Source organism: Pleuronectes platessa, chromosome 2 (assembly GCF_947347685.1).
Source record: "Pleuronectes platessa chromosome 2, fPlePla1.1, whole genome shotgun sequence".
NCBI lineage: Eukaryota > Metazoa > Chordata > Actinopteri > Pleuronectiformes > Pleuronectidae > Pleuronectes > Pleuronectes platessa.
The window spans coordinates 18,734,069-18,752,727 of record NC_070627.1 but is presented as its reverse complement, the minus strand read 5'-3'; the positions used below and the strand labels follow the sequence as shown (position 1 = coordinate 18,752,727).

Below are 18,659 nucleotides of genomic sequence, written 5' to 3'. Positions count from 1 at the left end.
GCTCTCTGTTTTAAAAGAATCTGTGCTGTAGCTGCTGTATCTTGCTTTTAGTTTAGTCTAGATACGAAGGCTGGCAAAATATCTCTATTTTGGAGCGTATGTGACCACAACCTTCGAAACTATGCAGCAAGTGGTGGGCATCATGCCTTTCATGGGCAAACCAAAGGAATTTGGCTGCATGCTTGCAAAGTAAGCCTACATTTGCTAAGACTATTCTAGCATTTAACATTTTGTTTTAATCTTTTTCGAGCTTCTCTTTTCAACAAAGTGTGTATTTTATGCTGGACAACATGTCTGCCATGGCTTTCTTTCCTTTGCTGTGAACTGCTGTTTATGTGATCGCTAAAGTTCAGCCAGTTAAACTGATTTGCTCTGGTTGTTTTAATGAGATTGTTTTAAGTGCTTCCACAACAGATAAATGCCTCAAACGTCTCCTTGGAGACGAAAAACACTGCGTATGTTGAAAAAAAAGGGGAACATGTGAGTGAATGAGAGCAGGGAGGGGGAGCAGGACAGGAAGACTGGGCCGAAGTTGAAGTGGGCAGGGTCTGAGAGACCAGCTGTGATTGAGGGAGAAGCAGGAGTATAAAGTTCCCCACTTCCCACTGCCAGCGTCACTTTCTGAGCCGGCCAGCAGCGAGCTTCCACATCTCATTTTTCACTTCATTCCCTGAGGCGCCTCAACTTCTCCAAAATGAGCTTCCGTTCAACCCGCATGACTAGATCTTCTCCCCACATCTCCATGACCCGCTCTTCTCCCCAGTACAGCAGCGCCAGCCTTTATGGTGGTGCTGGTGGACAAGGCACCCGCATCTCCTATGGCTCAGCAGCTTCACTGCGATCTGCTGGACCAGTAACCTCTTCTTCGAGCGCCTTCAAGCTGAGCAACAGAATGGGTGGAGGTTCGGGTGCAGGTTTTGGTGGTGCTGGTGCATCCATGGCAAGCGGAGGTGGTGCTGGGATACAGGGCAACGAGAAGGGGGCCATGCAAAACCTCAACGATCGCCTGGCCAATTACCTGGAGACGGTGAGGAACCTGGAGCAGGCCAACCAGGAGCTGGAGATGAAGATCAGGGACGCCCTGGAGAAGGGAGGACCCGAAATCAAAGACTACTCCAAGTATGAACCCATCATCGAAGACCTACGACAACAGGTGAGCATGGAAATGATGAATAATCAATAAAATGAACAGGCGGAGGTTGAGTAGGAGGCTTTATCTAAAAAATGTTGAGTGAAAATCCTTGTCAAAGCGAGATCAGACAGACAACTAGATAAGTGAAGATTAGTGTGTCTGAGATTAATCAATGAGAGCATGTGACAGCACTCATGCCAGTAAATAACATCAATGTGTTAACGATTTATCTGAAGACTGAAGTTGGAAAACCAAAATGGGGGCCGTTTACAGTGAGACTCACAGTTTTCTTTTGTAGATGATCAAATTTCAGGCAACAGAATGAAGGGTGTGGTTGCCAAGCTTTTCACCCTCCCCCCCTGTGAAAACGTATTCGTGCCACAAACCAGCCAGAACTTCCTCTGATGAATCACCAGCACGAGGGTTTCATAGGGAGATAGACTGGAAAGCTCCCAAACTACCTACACCAGACAAAGGCATTTCAAATGGTCCCATACGTGTAAAGAGTGATTCTGGAAGCATACTCTGGTGTAGGAGGACCTCAATGTGAAACAGATGTGTGGTAATGACACACGCACATGCACACAAAGGCTCTGGGACTACCAGTGGGAGTGTGTGTGTGTATGTGTATGTGCACATAAATGAATGCATGTCCACTGGTTGTATAACAATCAGCTCTAGTCAGCAGAGTCAAATGTCACATTCTTCTCCAGACCCAACTTCTTCAGTGTTACAGACTGACACACTGATGTTGGCACTTTGTATCGATACATAAAGGGACTTGTATCTCCCATTTCCTCTGATTCAGGATACCATCAAAAATTTACAGACTCAGAAAAACGCCCATGCACAACGAATTTTCCACACATAAACACAAGTATACAAAGAGAAAAGTGCAGCTGGGTGGAAATTTGAGAGAAGAAAAATTCTCTTTATGACTCGTCAGACAGGAAACCCTTCTTTCCAACAATGCTAAAACAAACCAGATTCAGGGTTGGCACGAGAACATCCTCTTTTCCTGTTCTTCAGTTTGTGGTTCCTCTTTTTTTCTCACTCTATGATACACGATGGATTAAATCGTGCTGCGGCCCTGATGTGAAACCTGAATCTGGGGGTTGCTTTTGTAACATAATGGAAATACTGATTCAAATCATATGTTCAATTCTTTAGCTGAGTGAAAAAAGGGGGGATTTCATAATATAAAGTGAGCAAAAGGGTTCTTTGTTACAAATGGGATTCTTTCTAACCAGTTACATTAGAAAAATGGTACCACATAAAGATCATTTTGTCAAAATTTCTTTTTTTTGCGCAGATCTTTGACAAAATATCGGAGAATGCTCGTTTTGTGCTCCAGATGGACAATGCCCGTCTTGCTGCCGACGACTTCAAAGTAAAGTGAGTTGTTTTATATTCAATTTCAATATAGTCTATGTTGTTTTATATGAATTACAAATGAAAGCTGAATCTCTACATCCTGTACAAACAGAGTTACAGCAGAAGTCCATACAGATTTTGTACAGTTCATTTGGTGTAGTATCTATAATGTCTGGTAGAATGAGGTTTCTACAATAGCAGGGCTGTATCTACTCAGCTGTGGCTCTATGCAACATTGCACCACACAGTGCAGTGTGAACAAAAGCTGGTTGTGTCTCTAATACAGTTTGTGTCTGCACACTCCCATAGGTTTGACAATGAGATGGGAATCCGCCAGTCTGTGGAGGCTGACATTGGTGGCCTAAAGAAAGTCATTGATGACACCAACATGACCAGGATGAACATCGAGAGTGAGATTGAAGCTGTGAAGGAGGAGCTCCTTTTCCTGAAGAAGAACCATGACAATGTGAGTTAATATGATCATTAGCACACTTGAGTAGAGCCAGAGGTCTTAAAACAACTTTGTTCATTTCTCTTTTTCTGCCCTCCCCTGTCTGTCCTGTAGGAGGTGATGGAGATGAGGAGTCAGATCTCCCATTCCGGCGTGCAAGTGGACGTAGACGCTCCTAAAGGTCAAGACCTGTCCCAGTTAATGGAGGACGTGAGGTCCAACTACGAGAAGATCGCTCTGAAGAATGCGGAGGACCTCAAACTATGGCATGAAAATCAGGTAATGTGATGTTGAAAGGGCAATTGTGCAATTTTCGTGAAAGAATTTTTGGGGGTTTAACTAATTTTCCTGTCTCTTTGTCAGATTTCAGATGTACAGGTGCAGGTATCACAGAACACAGAAGCACTCCAGGGGGCCCAGATGGAGATGGGTGACTTATCCAGACAGTTACAGACCCTTGAAATTGAACTTGCATCCCAACAGAGCTTAGTAAGCATTTTTTTACGATTATATTCTGTCCTTACTTATTTGCAAATAATAAAATTTTCTCATTATATCTAAAAATTCTTGCTGCAATAACTCTATTCCCTAAAATACACTCACGACTACATATCACCTATTCCAATTGTTAAACATTTTTTGTGTCAACTTTCTCATGTTCTCCCGAAATAGACTTGCTTGCCCAAAAACTTTCTCTTTTATCCTTTATCAGAAATCCTCCCTAGAGGACACACTACGCAACACAGAGCAACGAAACAACATGGAAATGGAGAAGTACAATGGCTTTATTATTCGCCTGGAAGAGGAGCTGACTAACTTGCGTGCAAACATTCAGCAACAGACCCAGGACTATGAGGCGCTCCTGAACATGAAGATGAAACTGGAGGCAGAGATTGAGACTTACAAGACGCTGCTGGATGGTGGAGACTTCAAGTAAGAGTTAAAAGTGGGGCAGAAGAAAAAAACTAATCGAGGCAAAGTGGTGATGGTGGTGCAGGTGAATACTAAAGTCACTTGTTATCCGTTTGCATGGTCACATATAACAACATCATAAAGTGAGGCAGACTGCCACATGACAAATTCAACATGAATATTTTGAAAGTGAAATTTGTCCCTTTTGTTTGACACAGGCTCCAGGATGCACTGGACGAGCTGGCGGGCACATTCTAATTTGGAACCAAGGATCCGGGACCACCCCAACGATGAAATCAAAGTGACCCAAAATTATAAACAACGGAAAAAATGTCCTGCTGATCCAATCAACTGAAGCCATTTTTTAACCGAGACCACATGCAGTGTAAAATCGTGAATGATTTGTGTAACTCTGAATAAAGGCATTCTTCCACACCACAATGAAACATGCAGAGCTGTTACAAAAGCAACCGCTGCCTGCCACTAGTCAGTAAAATAAAATAAAACCACTCCTTGACCCACAGCCATGACTCTTGTGTATTGGTACATAATGAAAGAATGTGCATTTTATGTTTCTTTATACGTTTTTGTCATACTTAATGCACTACCATAGCATCCACTACTTGAAAACCAAAGTTTGAACGAGATGAGTAATTCATTTATGTTGACAGAAGATCCACATCTTTAAAAAGACATGTTATTACAAATTATATACTGTTGTTGTAGTCTCTCGTGTACACTTCAAGTATGCTTAAAGCTACCTCAATTTGTTTAACTACAAGAAAGCATGGGGAACTTCCAAAAATGACTCACAGTCCTGAAATATTACAACTTTATTTGTCTCTTATATTTTTTGCAAATGTCCCATAAAAGAGGGCAATATTATCTTTCCACTTGAGGCATATCTGCTGTTGCTGTTGCTGTGCCGTTACTGAATGTTCTCGTTGTGAATGGATCCTGCACATGCAGGCGCGACATTGATTACGTTCTAAAATAACAATCCTTTGTATATGGAGTGGAAGATGCTGTGTAGTAGTATAACTGAAAGAGAAGAAAGAGAAAAAGATATTCCTGAGCAATAGTGAAGTAACAATATCAGAAAGTATTTTTAATGCTGACTGATAAATTGTCTGTACACACCCATGGACTAGGGTCAAAGGTTTAAGGGGAGTATTGATACCTGATCAGTTAAGGAGATTTTTAATCGATTGTAAGTAATTATAAGCTTAAAGTGCCCTAATAAACCTATGGGTCATCTGCTTATATGCTTCTGAAAAATAGAGCCATAAAATTATAATTAAACTGGGCCTCAAATGGAGCCTTGCGGTCTACCACATTATATGGGTACAGATGTTGAGTTGCACTTCCCTATAATTATTCTTGTATTCTTGGAAGAGGTTGCCCCATTGCATGGTCAAAGGTAAGAGAGACAGCATCATTTAATAAACTGCTGCTACTCATGGCTATAATAATATATTTTACTACCTACTAAACGAGTTGAGTTGATAAAATATCTGATGAAGAAGATGTGGGATTTATATAAGAGACAAGGTCAGTGAAGTGGGAGGAGGACACAGGTCGAAGAAGACCTGAGATGGAAGATCTAATTTGATCTAATCAGAGTGTCACTACAGAGAGTGTCACTACACTGTTATTTGTCTTAAACAGCTCTTTCTACTAAGTTTTGGTAGAGATTTAAATTATTGTGTGTCATATGAAACCTGTAAAATATCTGTATATTTACACTCAGCTCTTCTGCATTTAAGTGCACAGACTTGTTAAGGCAGGGGGATGCCGGCATTGTTTACTTTGGATGTTTTTTTAATTTAGGGGTGCTCGATAGTTCATGATGTCAGAGCAGGATAAGGTAAAGAGAGTACCTAACTGTTCAGTATGAGAATATGAGGGAGGGGCATTTCAAATATGGTAAATGTGCCTGTTGGATAAGTGTGACTGTGGCTAAATGTCTATATAATAAGGGAGTAGGGTTAGGAGGGAAACAAGAAAGGAGATTCAAATATAAGCAAGAGGTAGTAAAAGACACCGGCATCGATCAATTCAGGCACAGGGAAGAAATACAGAATCTAGATGTATCGCTTCAAACCTTTTTTGGATGCGATGAAAATATTCTAAAAGATATTAGAAAAGAAAAAGAGGAACAACAGTGAGAGATATGAAGTAAAGTTATGAAACAGCAGAGCCACTGGGCAGATGTGGGTCAGTGAGCAAACAAGGGAGGAGACAGACAGGCTCCGCTGTTCACGATGCGCGCTCCCGATAATAAACCTCTGACGCCTTCATCCGGGAATTACTACGAACTCGCTCTCCAACATGGCGGCGTCAGGTGAGGTTTATGTGGGTGAACGATGTTGGTGGCCGGTGGGGATTTCAACGGTTTATACGCCGATATATTAAAACATTTTACGTTTAGAGGTTGTTAAGACATCGCCTTGTCGAACCGTGTCGGTGTCCCGCTCGTGTAAATAGGTTTTCTGGTTGTTTTGGGGCCCTGTAAGGATAGTGGCTGCCGGAGGAAGGGACGAAACGACTAGCACATTCCGAACATTTAAACCGACTCCTTGCTTGCTGTTCTTCCCGGGGGCTAACGTTACCGCGGTGTTAGCATACGTTAGCATGTGATGTAGGGCATATTATAATGCGTGTGACACGTTATGAAATGTTTGGTAGTGCGTGCAGAGCTGGCACATTGTGTGTCTGTGGCGGAACTCGCCGTGGCGCTCACAGCAGAAAGGCACCGGGCGCAGGCGCGTTCTGTGGAGGAGGGGTCGAGCCGAGCACTCCGGGCTGCCCGAGGAGTCTCCCCACGTGTGCAGCCCCGGCTCTCCTTGCGTCTGTGGCGGCTGAAATGTGGCACCCGGGCCCGGTTTGGGTCGCCTCCTAAATACTTCCCATGGTAGTTAAACAACTCCGTGCTCTCCCTCCTTTCCGGCCGGTCGGCCCATTGTAGCCCCGCTGATGGCGCACTTGGACCCTGGCTCTGCATCGTGCGCTACTAGGCCCTAAAACCTAGCTAGCTAAGCAGGGATACTTCCCCCGTCAGCAGTCATTTGCTGGCTAAGCCCGCATACAGACAAAGGCGACCTACGTACACAACAAGCAAACAACCAGTATGGTTAGCCCAAACATTAAGCTAGCAGCCAATGTTGCTTTAACTGCAACTCCCTAAAGTTAACGTTACGCAGCTTTCAGCAAGCTAATGCTGCATGTTAGCATATCGCCAAGAAGGATGCTAAACAGGGCTTGTTTTTCGTTCATCAGCTCGCAGTCGAGGCCGGGTAGCTAGGCCTGTGTTTAATGTAAGCAATGACTTAGCATTATTTCCCTGCTCCCTGTGTGCGTGCAGGTTTTAACGACGTGTATAAAATGTCCTGACAGCTTGGATTTTCAGAATAAAGCTCACAGCCATCTTTATAGCTCACCTCCTTTTTCTGCCTCAGATTAAAACAAACTAGGGCTGGTCTATGGGCTGTGTGTGGAGGGGGGGCACACCTAACAACAGTTTATCATTCAAATACACACCCTTGAGGAATGTTGTGCAGTTTATACAGGATTCGTTTTTAGAACTCATCCATTCATCCATGTAGTTATCAGATAACACAACTTCACTCCTGAAGCTGAACAGAGATGAGCCTTCTCGGAGCACCTGCACGCTGTCAGTTGGATGTGCAGACCACTCCTTGTGTGTTGTGCTTTCCAGTAGAGGAATAAGTGTTTTTGTCATCGCATACACGCTGCAGTCTCCTTATCTGGCTTGGCTGGACTACATCTTGTTTGTTGTCGAGCTGGAGCTGTCAACAACAGTAGACACACACACGTCTTTTTAAACTAAGACTGTTTTTGTGTTGTATATCACAGCATTATTGTTTTTCCAATTGAATCTTTAAATAAATAATCACAGTTGTTCACAGCATCTAATACAAGACAGTGAAGCGATCATAAAAAAATTCATGACTTGGCATGTTTCGTTCATCATGGTTGACCATGATCTGTTTGTTTTTTACCCCTTAGCTAAGAAGAAGAATAAGAAGGGGAAGACCCTCACTCTGACTGACTTCCTGGCAGAGGACAACAGCGGAGGCAATAGCAACCCTGCGCCGCCCAGCTACCCGGCAAAGTCAACTAGCTGGGCTGATGAGACTGACGACCTGGAAGGAGATGGTGAGTGAAATACACATGCTGGTTTTTGCTGTCAATCTATATAGTTTAACATTTGACTGAAAGAAGAAGAAGAAAAAAGTGTCTGTTTGCCCTTAGGGGTAGAGCAGTAAAAAAAGATGTCAGGTGGATTAGAGGGGCATGCAGTGCAAATGGCTAAACTCCACAATTTCAGTTTAGGTATGACGACACATCAGAGTCTCTGCTGATATAAGGGTGATACTTGTGTTTCATGTCCACCACTACCTGATATACTTGTTGATGAAGGCTGATTCAATTCAAGTGATGATGTCACTGTTAAACTTTCCTGTCTGCTGCTCTGTTTTTTCCAATGTTAAACTTGAGTCTAACAAGTTCTGCCAGAGTTGGTAATGATTTGATTACATTTGAGCGCCGTATGTTTAAAAAAAAAATGGAATTCACTAATATTTTAGTGCTGATTTGGGATGACACTTTGATGTTATAGATGGGTTGCCTATAAGTTACATCACCAAAAACCCCATATTATCAATCTCATACTAGTTTTTTGACATATTCAGTGATTTTTGTCTTTCACTTTTGCTTTCTGGGGTTACTTGTGGGACTTGCTTGCATCCTACAATGTTTTTTTTGTTGTGATTCTCAAATATTTAAGGAGTGATTTATCTTACTATTAAAAGATTAATTGATAATGAATATAATTGCTTGTTATGCCATGTGTGACACTGGTACGTTTTTTCTCTCCAGTTTCGACTTCGTGGCACACAGAGGAGGAGTCATACCGGGCATCGGCAATTGACCGCTCCGTCCTGCCCACAGCACCTCGATCAGCCCGTGAACCCAACGTCGACCGGTCTCGACTGCCCCGTAGCCCGCCGTACACAGCCTTCCTGGGCAACCTGCCCTATGAAGTCTCCGAAGAGTCGATCAAAGATTTCTTCCGCGGCTTGGCAGTAGGTGTAACAAGCACATGCAATGTGCAGGCTATAACAGATAGCACTTGGAAACAGTTACTGCTTGTCTTTGTTTTGCAAAGCAGCACAGTCAGGAAAACGCAAGAGACAGTTTCAGTTAGTCTCTTATGCGCCACATAGCACCTGTAATGTAAGGGTTAGCAAAACAGTCTGAGTGGCCATAAAACATGCAGTTTTTAGATAAAATATCACCTTTATTACATCTGTCTCGTCTCCAGATGGCTCATCATATCCCAGTAGGACATATTGCTTAAAACTTTGTGACTTAATAACTAAGCTCATCTGATCTAAAATGACCTGACCACTTATCTATGGGAAATTCAGAAATTGAACACAGTACTCTGGAATGTCCTCCATCCCTAAATCAGCCCATATCTTCCAGATTCTATTTTATTCTATTTTATACTATTTCTATTTTATTTTTTAGGTTGTAATTACTTGAGCATTGCTAGAAGAGAGCGTGTGACTCAAGCATTTCACTGCCAGCGACTGCTTAATGTTATTGTTGTGCATTTGATAATAAAAATCTTGAATCTCATAGTGCTCTTAAGATATCCTGGATATGTAGCAGTGAACTGTACAGTGCTGAGTCCAGTTCTGCACATTCTGTTTTCTTATTCTGTCTTCATTTTCAGATCAGTGCAGTGCGTCTGCCTCGAGAGCCCAGTAACCCAGAGAGGCTGAAGGGCTTTGGTTATGCTGAATTTGACGATGTGGATTCCCTCTTGAGGGCCCTCAGTCTCAATGAGGAGGTGAGATGATGCAGCAAAAAATGATTTCAAATCTCTGCATTTTGATCTTACTATTTTCATGTCTGTACAAGTTTCCCATAATTGAATTGCACAATAAAATCTTATAGTTTTTTTTTTTTTGCTGTATCGCATTACAATTGTATAGTTTCATCATTTATACTTTTACTTTTAGATGAGTCGGTCTTTCTTTTTCATAAAAGTGTAATCAAAGAATCGAAAAATAATTTGTCTCCTTTATCTGTTCAACAGAACTTGGGGAACCGAAGGATTCGTGTGGATATTGCAGACCAGTCGAATGATAAAGGTACATGCTAACTTATATTTTTGTGGCTTTTTCTGTCCTTTAGATGCTGCAGGGCTCCAATTTGGGGTGATTGATCAAGTACATCCTTCAACCTACATATTCTATAATTAAACTTGATGTCACCTTTTCGTACTTCAGAGAGAGACAGTGGTATGGGAGGCCGAGACAGGGGTGGACGGATGGAAGACATGGGTCCCGATAAGACGGACAGTGACTGGAGAGCTCGGCCAAGTTCCGATGATGATGGACCCCCCAAGAGAGATGATTCCTTTGGACCCCGCAAGAGGGATGATGGCTTTGGACCCCCCAAGAGAGATGATGGCTTTGGACCTCCCAAGAGTGATGCCTTTGGAGAGAGTGAGTTGGAAATGATTTAGTTTGTGCTTCAACTTCTTAACTTTTTTCATTTCTAATAATTGTTATGTAGATGCAGTTTTGTATAGAAAGGACTTATTAGTCAATTCCAGTCTAACCCGATTGTAGATATATTACGTCAGGCCATTGAGTCATTGGCAGTTCATTGGAAAAGGATATGTGATTCATTTTTTTTCTTCTATCTATGCTTTTGCAGGATCACGGGACCGTTACGAGTCGGATCGTTTCAGAGATGGACCACGGCGTGACGGTGATCGTTTTGAAGGAGGAAGAGACCGCTTCCGGGATCGTTATGACGACAGGGACCGCAGAGACTACGACAGAGGTGGTGAGTAGTCGTGCATTTCTTTGGTTGCTGTTTTTTTCTTAAATCTAAAGAATTATGTAAAAGAGTTTTAAAAAACAATACATTCCCACCCTAATGGAATAATTGATTTACACGACCTCCGGATTGTTTAGCTGCAATCTTGATCGCGCTTTTGGCAGCATTTCCTGTTCTCGTCTTTCAAGTTCCTTGTGTCCTTTCCATCCTGTCAGGTTTTGACTCTGGTAGTGGAGGTAGTCGTCGTGCCTTTGGCACCGGCTTCCGCCGTGACTATGATGACACTCGGGGTAGCAGTGATCGTTATGGGGACAAGGATCGTTATGGCGGCCGTGATGACAAGTATGAGAAACGGGAGGAGAGGCAGGACGACAGAGGTGAGAGTTCAGTTTTGGTCTTTGCATTAGCATTATAGTTGCCACAAATCCAATTAATATATTCTTGAAAATAAAAACTATAATAATCCTGTGCTGTGCTCACTCTAGCTCCTGTGCAGAGACCCAAGCTGAACCTTAAGCCCCGCAGTGTGCTCGAGGAGGCTGCTGCTGCTGCTGCTGCTGCTGGTGGTGGTGGCGGCAGCGGTCCTTCCCCTGCTGCTGCTCCAAGCTCCGGCAGCAGGTCCTCATCCATCTTTGGCGCTGCCAAGCCTGTTGACACAGCTGCTAAGGAAAGGGAGGTAGAGGAGAGGCTGAAGAAGGAGGAAGAACGTCTGCAGAGGCAGCTGGAGGACGACAGAGGCCGGGGACCCGACAGAAAGATGCGAGACAGGTCAGAGACTGACATGGATGGTTTTAAAATCAAAGTACATAAAAAAGAAATTGGCGATATCTTTCGTTCTGATATTTTTTTAAACTTGCTTGTCATTGTTTTCAGAGACCCAAGCTGGCGCAATGAGGAATCTCATACTGAGCGATCTCGCACAGCAAGTGAGTCTTCACAGCCAGGAAGTACTTCTGGAAGGGGTAAGATAACTCCAAATTTAATTTCTATATAGCTTACCTTTATATATCTGTATTTCACTTGTAAACAGGTAGAGACTGCAATTGCACATGATTGTGTTCTGTTTTCAACTACAGACTTATTCTCTCTGCCCCGACTTAAAATTGTGTCCCTTTCTTTCTATTATCAGGGTCTCGGTGTGGAGATAATGATCGCTCTGGCGAGAATGAAGTTTTCAGTGGGAGAGAAGGTGAACCCTCCTCCCCCGTGCCACCCTCACACCCCCCCTCTACAAGCTCCTCCAAGGAGCCCCTGAAGGTGATGCCTGCACCTCCTCCCAAGGAGAACGCCTGGGCCAAGAGAGGTGTCGTCAACACAGGCTCTAGTGAAGGGGAAGGCCGACCTCCAGTCTCTCCTGTCTCCCCAAGTGGATCAACTCCTCCCAAGCTCAGGTGAGACTATAGTTGGGAACAGAAACTTTTATCCAAAAAGTACAAAATGTCTACCCTCACACATTTTTCTGTCACAGGCTATCGGTGTCCTGATTTCTATTTCTGATTGTCTTCACTTTCTTTCTAAAGCTCCTCAAGTTCTGCGGATGAAAGAGAATCTGGAAAGGGTAAGGACGACTGATGAGTGCTAGGCACATTGGAATTTCACCCTAACCAAACCCCACATTAAGCTTGAATGCAATTGAACAACCAAGAGACAGTGCAACTATAAAAGGACTCAACAAAAACACAGGAAGCTGAGGAGGGAAGACATTTCTGTAAACACAAACACTTGCATACATCTGCAAAGCTATGAGATAATGGGACTTTAAATTTGAACAAGACAATATGTCAGCCTGCGATAATGTAAGGGGCATCACACAACATTGCTGTTTTTTTTTTTTATTCTTACCACCAATTAAGCAAAACAATTTGACACCAGTGGAAAAGCCATGTTATGTTTATCAAAACAGTGTATTCTGTGAACGGTGGCCTTTTTAGGACATCTCAGACTCTTCTCATTAGCCTCTGCAGTTCTTTGAGATATAAACCTCATGACAGCATGCATGTCCTCAGCTGTTGATGTTTTCATGCTAACAATGTGTAGTATGGTGACATTGTAATGTGAGCATATTAAACATCCGATTTTAGAGCTGATGGGAAGTCTATCATTGATTTTAGCGTCGTTCTGTCATGAAGTGTTGGATGAGTGGAAATGTTTGACCTTTGGCTCAGTGACAAATGACACAGCAGCCCATACAATCGTTTTTGAGATATTAAACCAATGTTTTGGCATGCGCAAAAACTGGCACCGTTATTTCTAAAGCTCCGCCGCTAACCTAAAAGTTCTCTACTCAACCTGTGTAGATTGTATCTGAAAGTGTAATTTTTTTTTAAACATCTGATTGCCCATATATAAAATTGCATTTGGGACTGTTGTCCACAATCTACACAGTGTCCTTGTTTCTTTTCCTTTATTGAGGACTTGCTCCAGTTGAGTGTGGCTGCACCAGATTGAATTTTTATCTCATTAGGACCTTTTCTCACACACTTCTTTTCATGATCATTCACCCTGCAACGCAGAAATAAAGGTGGTTTAAAACTTCTGTGGTCCAGAGGAGGTGACAGGAATCTAACCTGAAAGTTTAATATTTAACAGCCTCAATCCTCATTATACATTTCGAATGATAAGTTGCATCAGAGATTTTCAGTCTTTTTTTCACAAAGTCAAGCTTCTCCACATCAGGTGTAGGAGCAGCTGTTATAATTACCTTTCACACTGATAACCAACTGTCATAATTGAGTAAAGAGCAGGTCACAGGATCATCTTCCACCTCAGTGTAAAGCACTAAAATGTTCTAAACATTAGTCTGTTATCATGGGAAAATCTGAAGTAACGAGTATGGTACTAAATATGCACCATATGCAAATCTACCATAATTCTGACTTAAACAATATCGGGTCTAGAATTATGCAGAAGATCCATTATCTGCATTGCTGTATCAGAACTGGTCTTACTTGAACTAATAGTTTGGAAATCTCTGGTATAGCGTGAGCCAGTATCAAATTTATGAGAGTCTTCTTCTGTTGCACAGACTCCACTTGCATTCAAGCAGTGGTGCACTTCTTATCAGTGACTAACAGCTTTTGAATCCAACCCAGTGCCTTTTGACTGCAATGTGTTGTGAGGGTAGTCGACTGTATCAAGTCCAACAACTTCCCTTTACTTACATGTCTGGCTTCTCCTTTAAGATGAGAACAAGGCTGGCGGTGTGCGTCGGGACCGGGGGCCCCCGCTGGCAAAAGGGGGGCCTGCAGGGCGGGGCCTTGGACAGGGGCCAAACAGAGACCGAAGAAAGGAGGCAGACAGGTCAGCCATTCAAAGCTTGGCAACTTCAGATCACTGAAGGCAGGGAGGATATATACACTGGGCATCTGTGAAGAGTGGCCTTTGCTCAGTTCTGTAACTCCTGATGCATGAATTGTTCCTGGTATTTTGGTCATTAGGGAAACAAGGACATAAGCATGTTTAATGTTTTCCCTTTTTACAGCAAATAGTTACAATCCCCATGGTGTAGTGCAGGAAACCTCAGCAGTAAGGTCAACATTCCAGAATTTTGCCCTTCGTCATGAGAATGTTAAGATCATGAAAATAAGCGTAGTCTTTTTTAACTGCTGGATTGAGGATTCTCAGAAAGGGAAAACTTTCCCGTGTCTGGCCCATCCAATTAATTTTAACGTTAGTGTTCGTTCTGATTGTAGAAAGGATAACAGAAGAGACCGAGACTCCAGACCACCTCCAGAGCCAAAGAAATACGAAGAAAGCCCAACCCCTGTAAGTCCTTAACCGAGTGACACCAAAATCTGTCTGAAATATCCTCCTCCCCCCCTCCCCCTTCCACCGTCAGTGTAGAGTGTCCATGATGCCTTGAGTCTCTCCCTTTTACACTGTAGATTTTAGAAGAAAGATCCTCTTGTGAACTAGATAAGAAGCCCACTCATATAATCATTTACCCTAATGTAGAGCCGGCCCAATTTATCAATTGGCCAATAAAAATCTGCGGAAATGAGCCTTTTACAGACACAGTATCTGTATTTGTTTTTGCTGATATAAAAACTTTAATTTTACATTATAAGCGATGCAGAAAAGATGTCCATTTATGTTTGCAGCCTATTTAAAGGTTCAGTGGGTAGAGTGTTGTGACATCTAGTGGTGGAGTTTCATGTTGCAGCTGAATACCCCTCATCCTCCCTTCCAAACATGAGGGAGACCTGTGGTAGCCTTCAGTTGTCATACAAACCCAAAAGGTGTTTAGTTTCAAGTTTTTCCAGAAAAAAACATGATTGCTCCCACAGAGGACCTGCTCCTGATGTAAATATAAAGTATTTAAATATTAAGGGCCCATTATAGGCTAAAGAAACAATTTGTACAATTTATATGAAACACTAATGAAAACATCACTAGGATTATTTTATATTCAATTTCTGCCAAAAGATCCCTTTCTCTTAAATCGTACACACTGGACCTTTAACAAACATTCTTAATTCAAGGTCTGTATATTTGGGTTTTATTCATAGTGATTTTCAGTAGTTTATAGTTGCACTGTAGAATTTCAAACCTTTTTTCATAAGGCTTTGATAATGACATCTAAAAAGAATTCAATATCTAAATTGCCAAATTATTTACAACGTAATCGGAATATGCAGCAATCCCCAACACTCAATTTAGTTGGGCGCCACCATAATGCTATTTCATGCTCCTCAAGAACATAACATGCTCTGTATTTGCCACATCTGTTCAACAAACGTACTGTTCTGATCCAGGTTCTTTGTTTGTTTTTCTTTCAGAAATTCAGCTCAGCCAGTAAGTACGCCGCTTTGCTAATGGACGGAGACGATGCCGAGGACGTTGAATAGAGGGCGTCAATGACGACGCCTCCCGAAAAAGCAAGAAAGAGGAGAAACAGATGAATGCAGATCAAAATTAATCTCACATAGTTTATGATGATAAATCTCCTGGGAAGACCTCACTTCCTCCACCCTTCCTTCCTTTCCTTTTACAAACTTGTCCTCTGCTTTGAACCCCCCCCCCCGCCCCACCTTCAGGACTTTTCAGGTTCTAAAGAATAGTCACATACTGAAGTTGTTTTAAAAAGGAATAGCTGACACATGGAAAATGATAAATAACAATGAATTAATTGTAATAAATAAATGGAAAAGTGAGAGAAATCAATGAATTTGTCCATTTGTAGGTTACAAGTCGGAGCACAAGACAAAAGATGTAGCTTCATTAAGTGGAACCTCTTTTTTTTTTTTTTGTCTGTCATATTCCCTGTAGATTAAATGTCTAACGATTCATCATCAAGCCTTTTTATTCATTCCTTTAAATGAATCCAACAAATTAATTCATGAAAATAATCAAGCTACTAACAGGCACGAATGTGAGACCTGATGACTAATTAAAACGCTTTCATGAGTCATGTATCCACCACTCAGCAAACCAGTGACTGAATTTCTTCTTTCGAGCAGAACTGATTGACAGATCATTAGAAGAGAGGAGTGTAATTTATAGGCAGTTCTGCAGGACTGATTTTCGTGTCAACGCTGAAAGATAAGCAGCGGCAACTTGATCCTCAAGTGCCGTCAGTTGTAATGTGTCTATTTCTCTCCACCTCCTGATGAAATAATCATATTCATTAAAAGCTCATCATGATCTCATCTCCTGCCGTCTTAAAGATTCTCTGCTGTCAAAATCACTCTCTCTTCCTCAAGTGAAGAAAACCAACTATTTGGGGAAAATCTGGTCTGTGGGGGTTTCCATGAGATTATGTCAACTTCTCTTCCAATGTGCAAAGAATTGGGAGTCATTACACATTAAAATAGTATGTGCTTTTTTAGCCATAGGCCAAAAACGAATTTAGAGACATTTGAAGTACATTTTGTGATTGTCTCTACTAGTTAAATGTTCACAGACAGGCCAGACTGTTAACTCCTCACCTGCTGAGGCCGCACACACTTTTTGTGACAGTACGCCATTTTAGATTTAGTCAGTCGGAGTTTGGCGAGTTGCTTTATTAGAAAGAAAAACAAAATATCTTTCCTCTGCTAATTGTTCTCCTGGTGTGGTCTGGCGGGGCAGAACATTACCTCAGTGTTTCTACAGTCGCAGCCTCCTGCTGAGGGCCTGGCTCCTGGTGACAGCTGGTCAGGATCCTGCTGAGCTCCACGACACACACACACACACTCACACACTCACACTGCAGAATAAGACTCCTGAGGACCTCTGAACAGCAGACATCAGCAAAGTAGAGACGGACAGTAAAAGGAACATTGAGCTGCAGCAGGTGTGTCTGTGTGTGTTTTAGACAATGTTGTATCAAAGGTGACCATCAATGTTATGTGTCATGGAACAATTAGACCAATAAACTAGTGGGAGTTCGGTGAAAACGGTCAATTTTTTGACTGGGTTTGTTGCCAGCTATTAACTCTTGTGGCTTTTCAGGAAATAGAAAGTGTGTGAGTCAGAAGAAGTGACCATCAGCTTTATGCATCAACCATCCTTGTGAACTGGGACTTAATTTCATAAGGTCATATAACGTTTATACACTCACATCTACAAATTTATATGACAAGTCATTTGATTTAAATTAACATAGGGCAGGGCAATAAAACAACAGGATTTTTAAACAAGAGTCAACATTAAAAGGTCCAATATTTATTCATTACATTTGTATATATGCACGGTGGCAGCACAGTTAGAAACACTACATTGATCTACCTCAGTTTTTAAAATGTTTTGCTGTTTGTCAACTTTTCATTCTCTGCTCATAAAGAGATTAAAACCACAGCCTTCACTCAGGAGCAAATACTAGACTTTAAATGTTTAAAACAATCATAATGTGACGTTTTCCATGATAATTACTGAAATTGACTGATATGAACATTTTTATTTTGACATATTTTTTGGTCATAATGCTCAGCCCTAATCACAACTATCACAGAGCTAAAAACAAATGCTTCAGCATCATTTTATCATGTGTGACTGTAATGAGCATCTTTATGTTAAGTCCACCACCTTGATTCACCCAATCTGAGAGAAAATATTGGGTAAAAGAAGTTAGAAAAACTAAAAATCACAAGCTCATGTCCTCATGTTAAGTCGAGTTTTAATGTTTTCAAGGTTCTTTCTACTAGCATATTCAAAAAGGCTCAATATGTTTGTACATGTAGTCTGATGACATGAACAACAACCTGATGTGATTCAAGAACGCATATAGTAACTAAACTAAAGGAACAGTTGGGAAGACCAGAGTCAGACGTGTTCATCATCTGGGAACCATGAAGCTCTTCAGAGAAATTCATTGAAAAACCATGAAGAGTTGTTGTAATATTTCAGTCTGAAACAAAGCAGCAGATGAACCAACAGGCATCAGCCGCCCTGGAGTCGAGCTGCGAGCATGCACACAGGAAACTGTCCCAAGGTTTTGTGTGTACACAGCGTTGTCCTGCATTTGAGCCGATCTTTGGATCAAAGTCTTTTTGCGTCACTACATGGTAACAAACTGTCTCAGTGAATAAAACGACGGCATCCTGGAGTTTTGTTGTGTTGCCCCCCCCCCACTGACCCCTGTTAACATGAATCAGCAGCTGATTCACACAGGAGGGTCCTTCAAGTCCCAACCCGAGTGGGAGGGTCTGTTCTTTAGACCCCGACATGATGTTTTAGGAAAATCTGTCATAGTACTGCACAGGTTATATACCTGTAAAATCAGTACAGTAGGCCAGTGTTTGTGTGGGGTTGTGGGGGTGTGGTCAAGGTATTACTCATGTTGTGGGGACCTAAATCTTTTTACACAGGAAAATTGTGGGGACTTAGCAAGTCCTCATAATGTAAATTATTAGTTTTAAGGATGAGGACATGTTTTAAGGTTAGATTTAGGTTCATGTTAAATTTAAGGTTAAGGTTAATGCACAAATT

General features: G+C 42.0%; 2 protein-coding genes across 7 annotated transcripts; both read left to right on the top strand.

Annotated features, from left to right (window-relative positions):
• The first annotated feature begins 604 nt into the window (after positions 1–604).
• Positions 605–4,392, top strand: LOC128449316 (keratin, type I cytoskeletal 18). 2 transcript variants are annotated; one of them, XR_008339861.1, is made up of 7 exons: positions 605–1,153; positions 2,445–2,527; positions 2,816–2,972; positions 3,072–3,236; positions 3,321–3,446; positions 3,670–3,954; positions 4,088–4,392. XR_008339861.1 is itself a non-coding variant. In XM_053432415.1 (7 exons), the coding sequence occupies exons 1-7, from the start codon at positions 695–697 to the stop codon at positions 4,125–4,127; spliced, it is 1,251 nt and encodes a 416-aa protein (XP_053288390.1). In that variant the 5' UTR covers positions 605–694; the 3' UTR covers positions 4,128–4,392. The 2 variants fall into 2 exon arrangements, 1 of the variants encoding a protein (XP_053288390.1); XM_053432415.1 differs by having other exon boundaries at positions 3,670–3,890.
• A 1,697-nt stretch (positions 4,393–6,089) lies between these two features.
• On the top strand, positions 6,090–16,399 carry eif4ba (eukaryotic translation initiation factor 4Ba). Of its 5 annotated transcripts, XM_053432367.1 has the most exons (15): positions 6,090–6,213; positions 7,899–8,048; positions 8,772–8,977; positions 9,634–9,750; positions 10,000–10,054; positions 10,193–10,411; positions 10,626–10,757; positions 10,967–11,128; positions 11,237–11,519; positions 11,625–11,713; positions 11,881–12,142; positions 12,272–12,309; positions 13,934–14,051; positions 14,444–14,516; positions 15,530–16,399. In XM_053432367.1, the coding sequence occupies exons 1-15, from the start codon at positions 6,201–6,203 to the stop codon at positions 15,596–15,598; spliced, it is 1,986 nt and encodes a 661-aa protein (XP_053288342.1). In that variant the 5' UTR covers positions 6,090–6,200; the 3' UTR covers positions 15,599–16,399. The 5 variants fall into 5 exon arrangements, with proteins under 5 accessions (XP_053288342.1, XP_053288359.1, XP_053288350.1 ...); XM_053432384.1 differs by lacking the exon at positions 13,934–14,051; XM_053432375.1 differs by lacking the exon at positions 14,444–14,516.
• Positions 16,400–18,659: the final 2,260 nt, after the last annotated feature.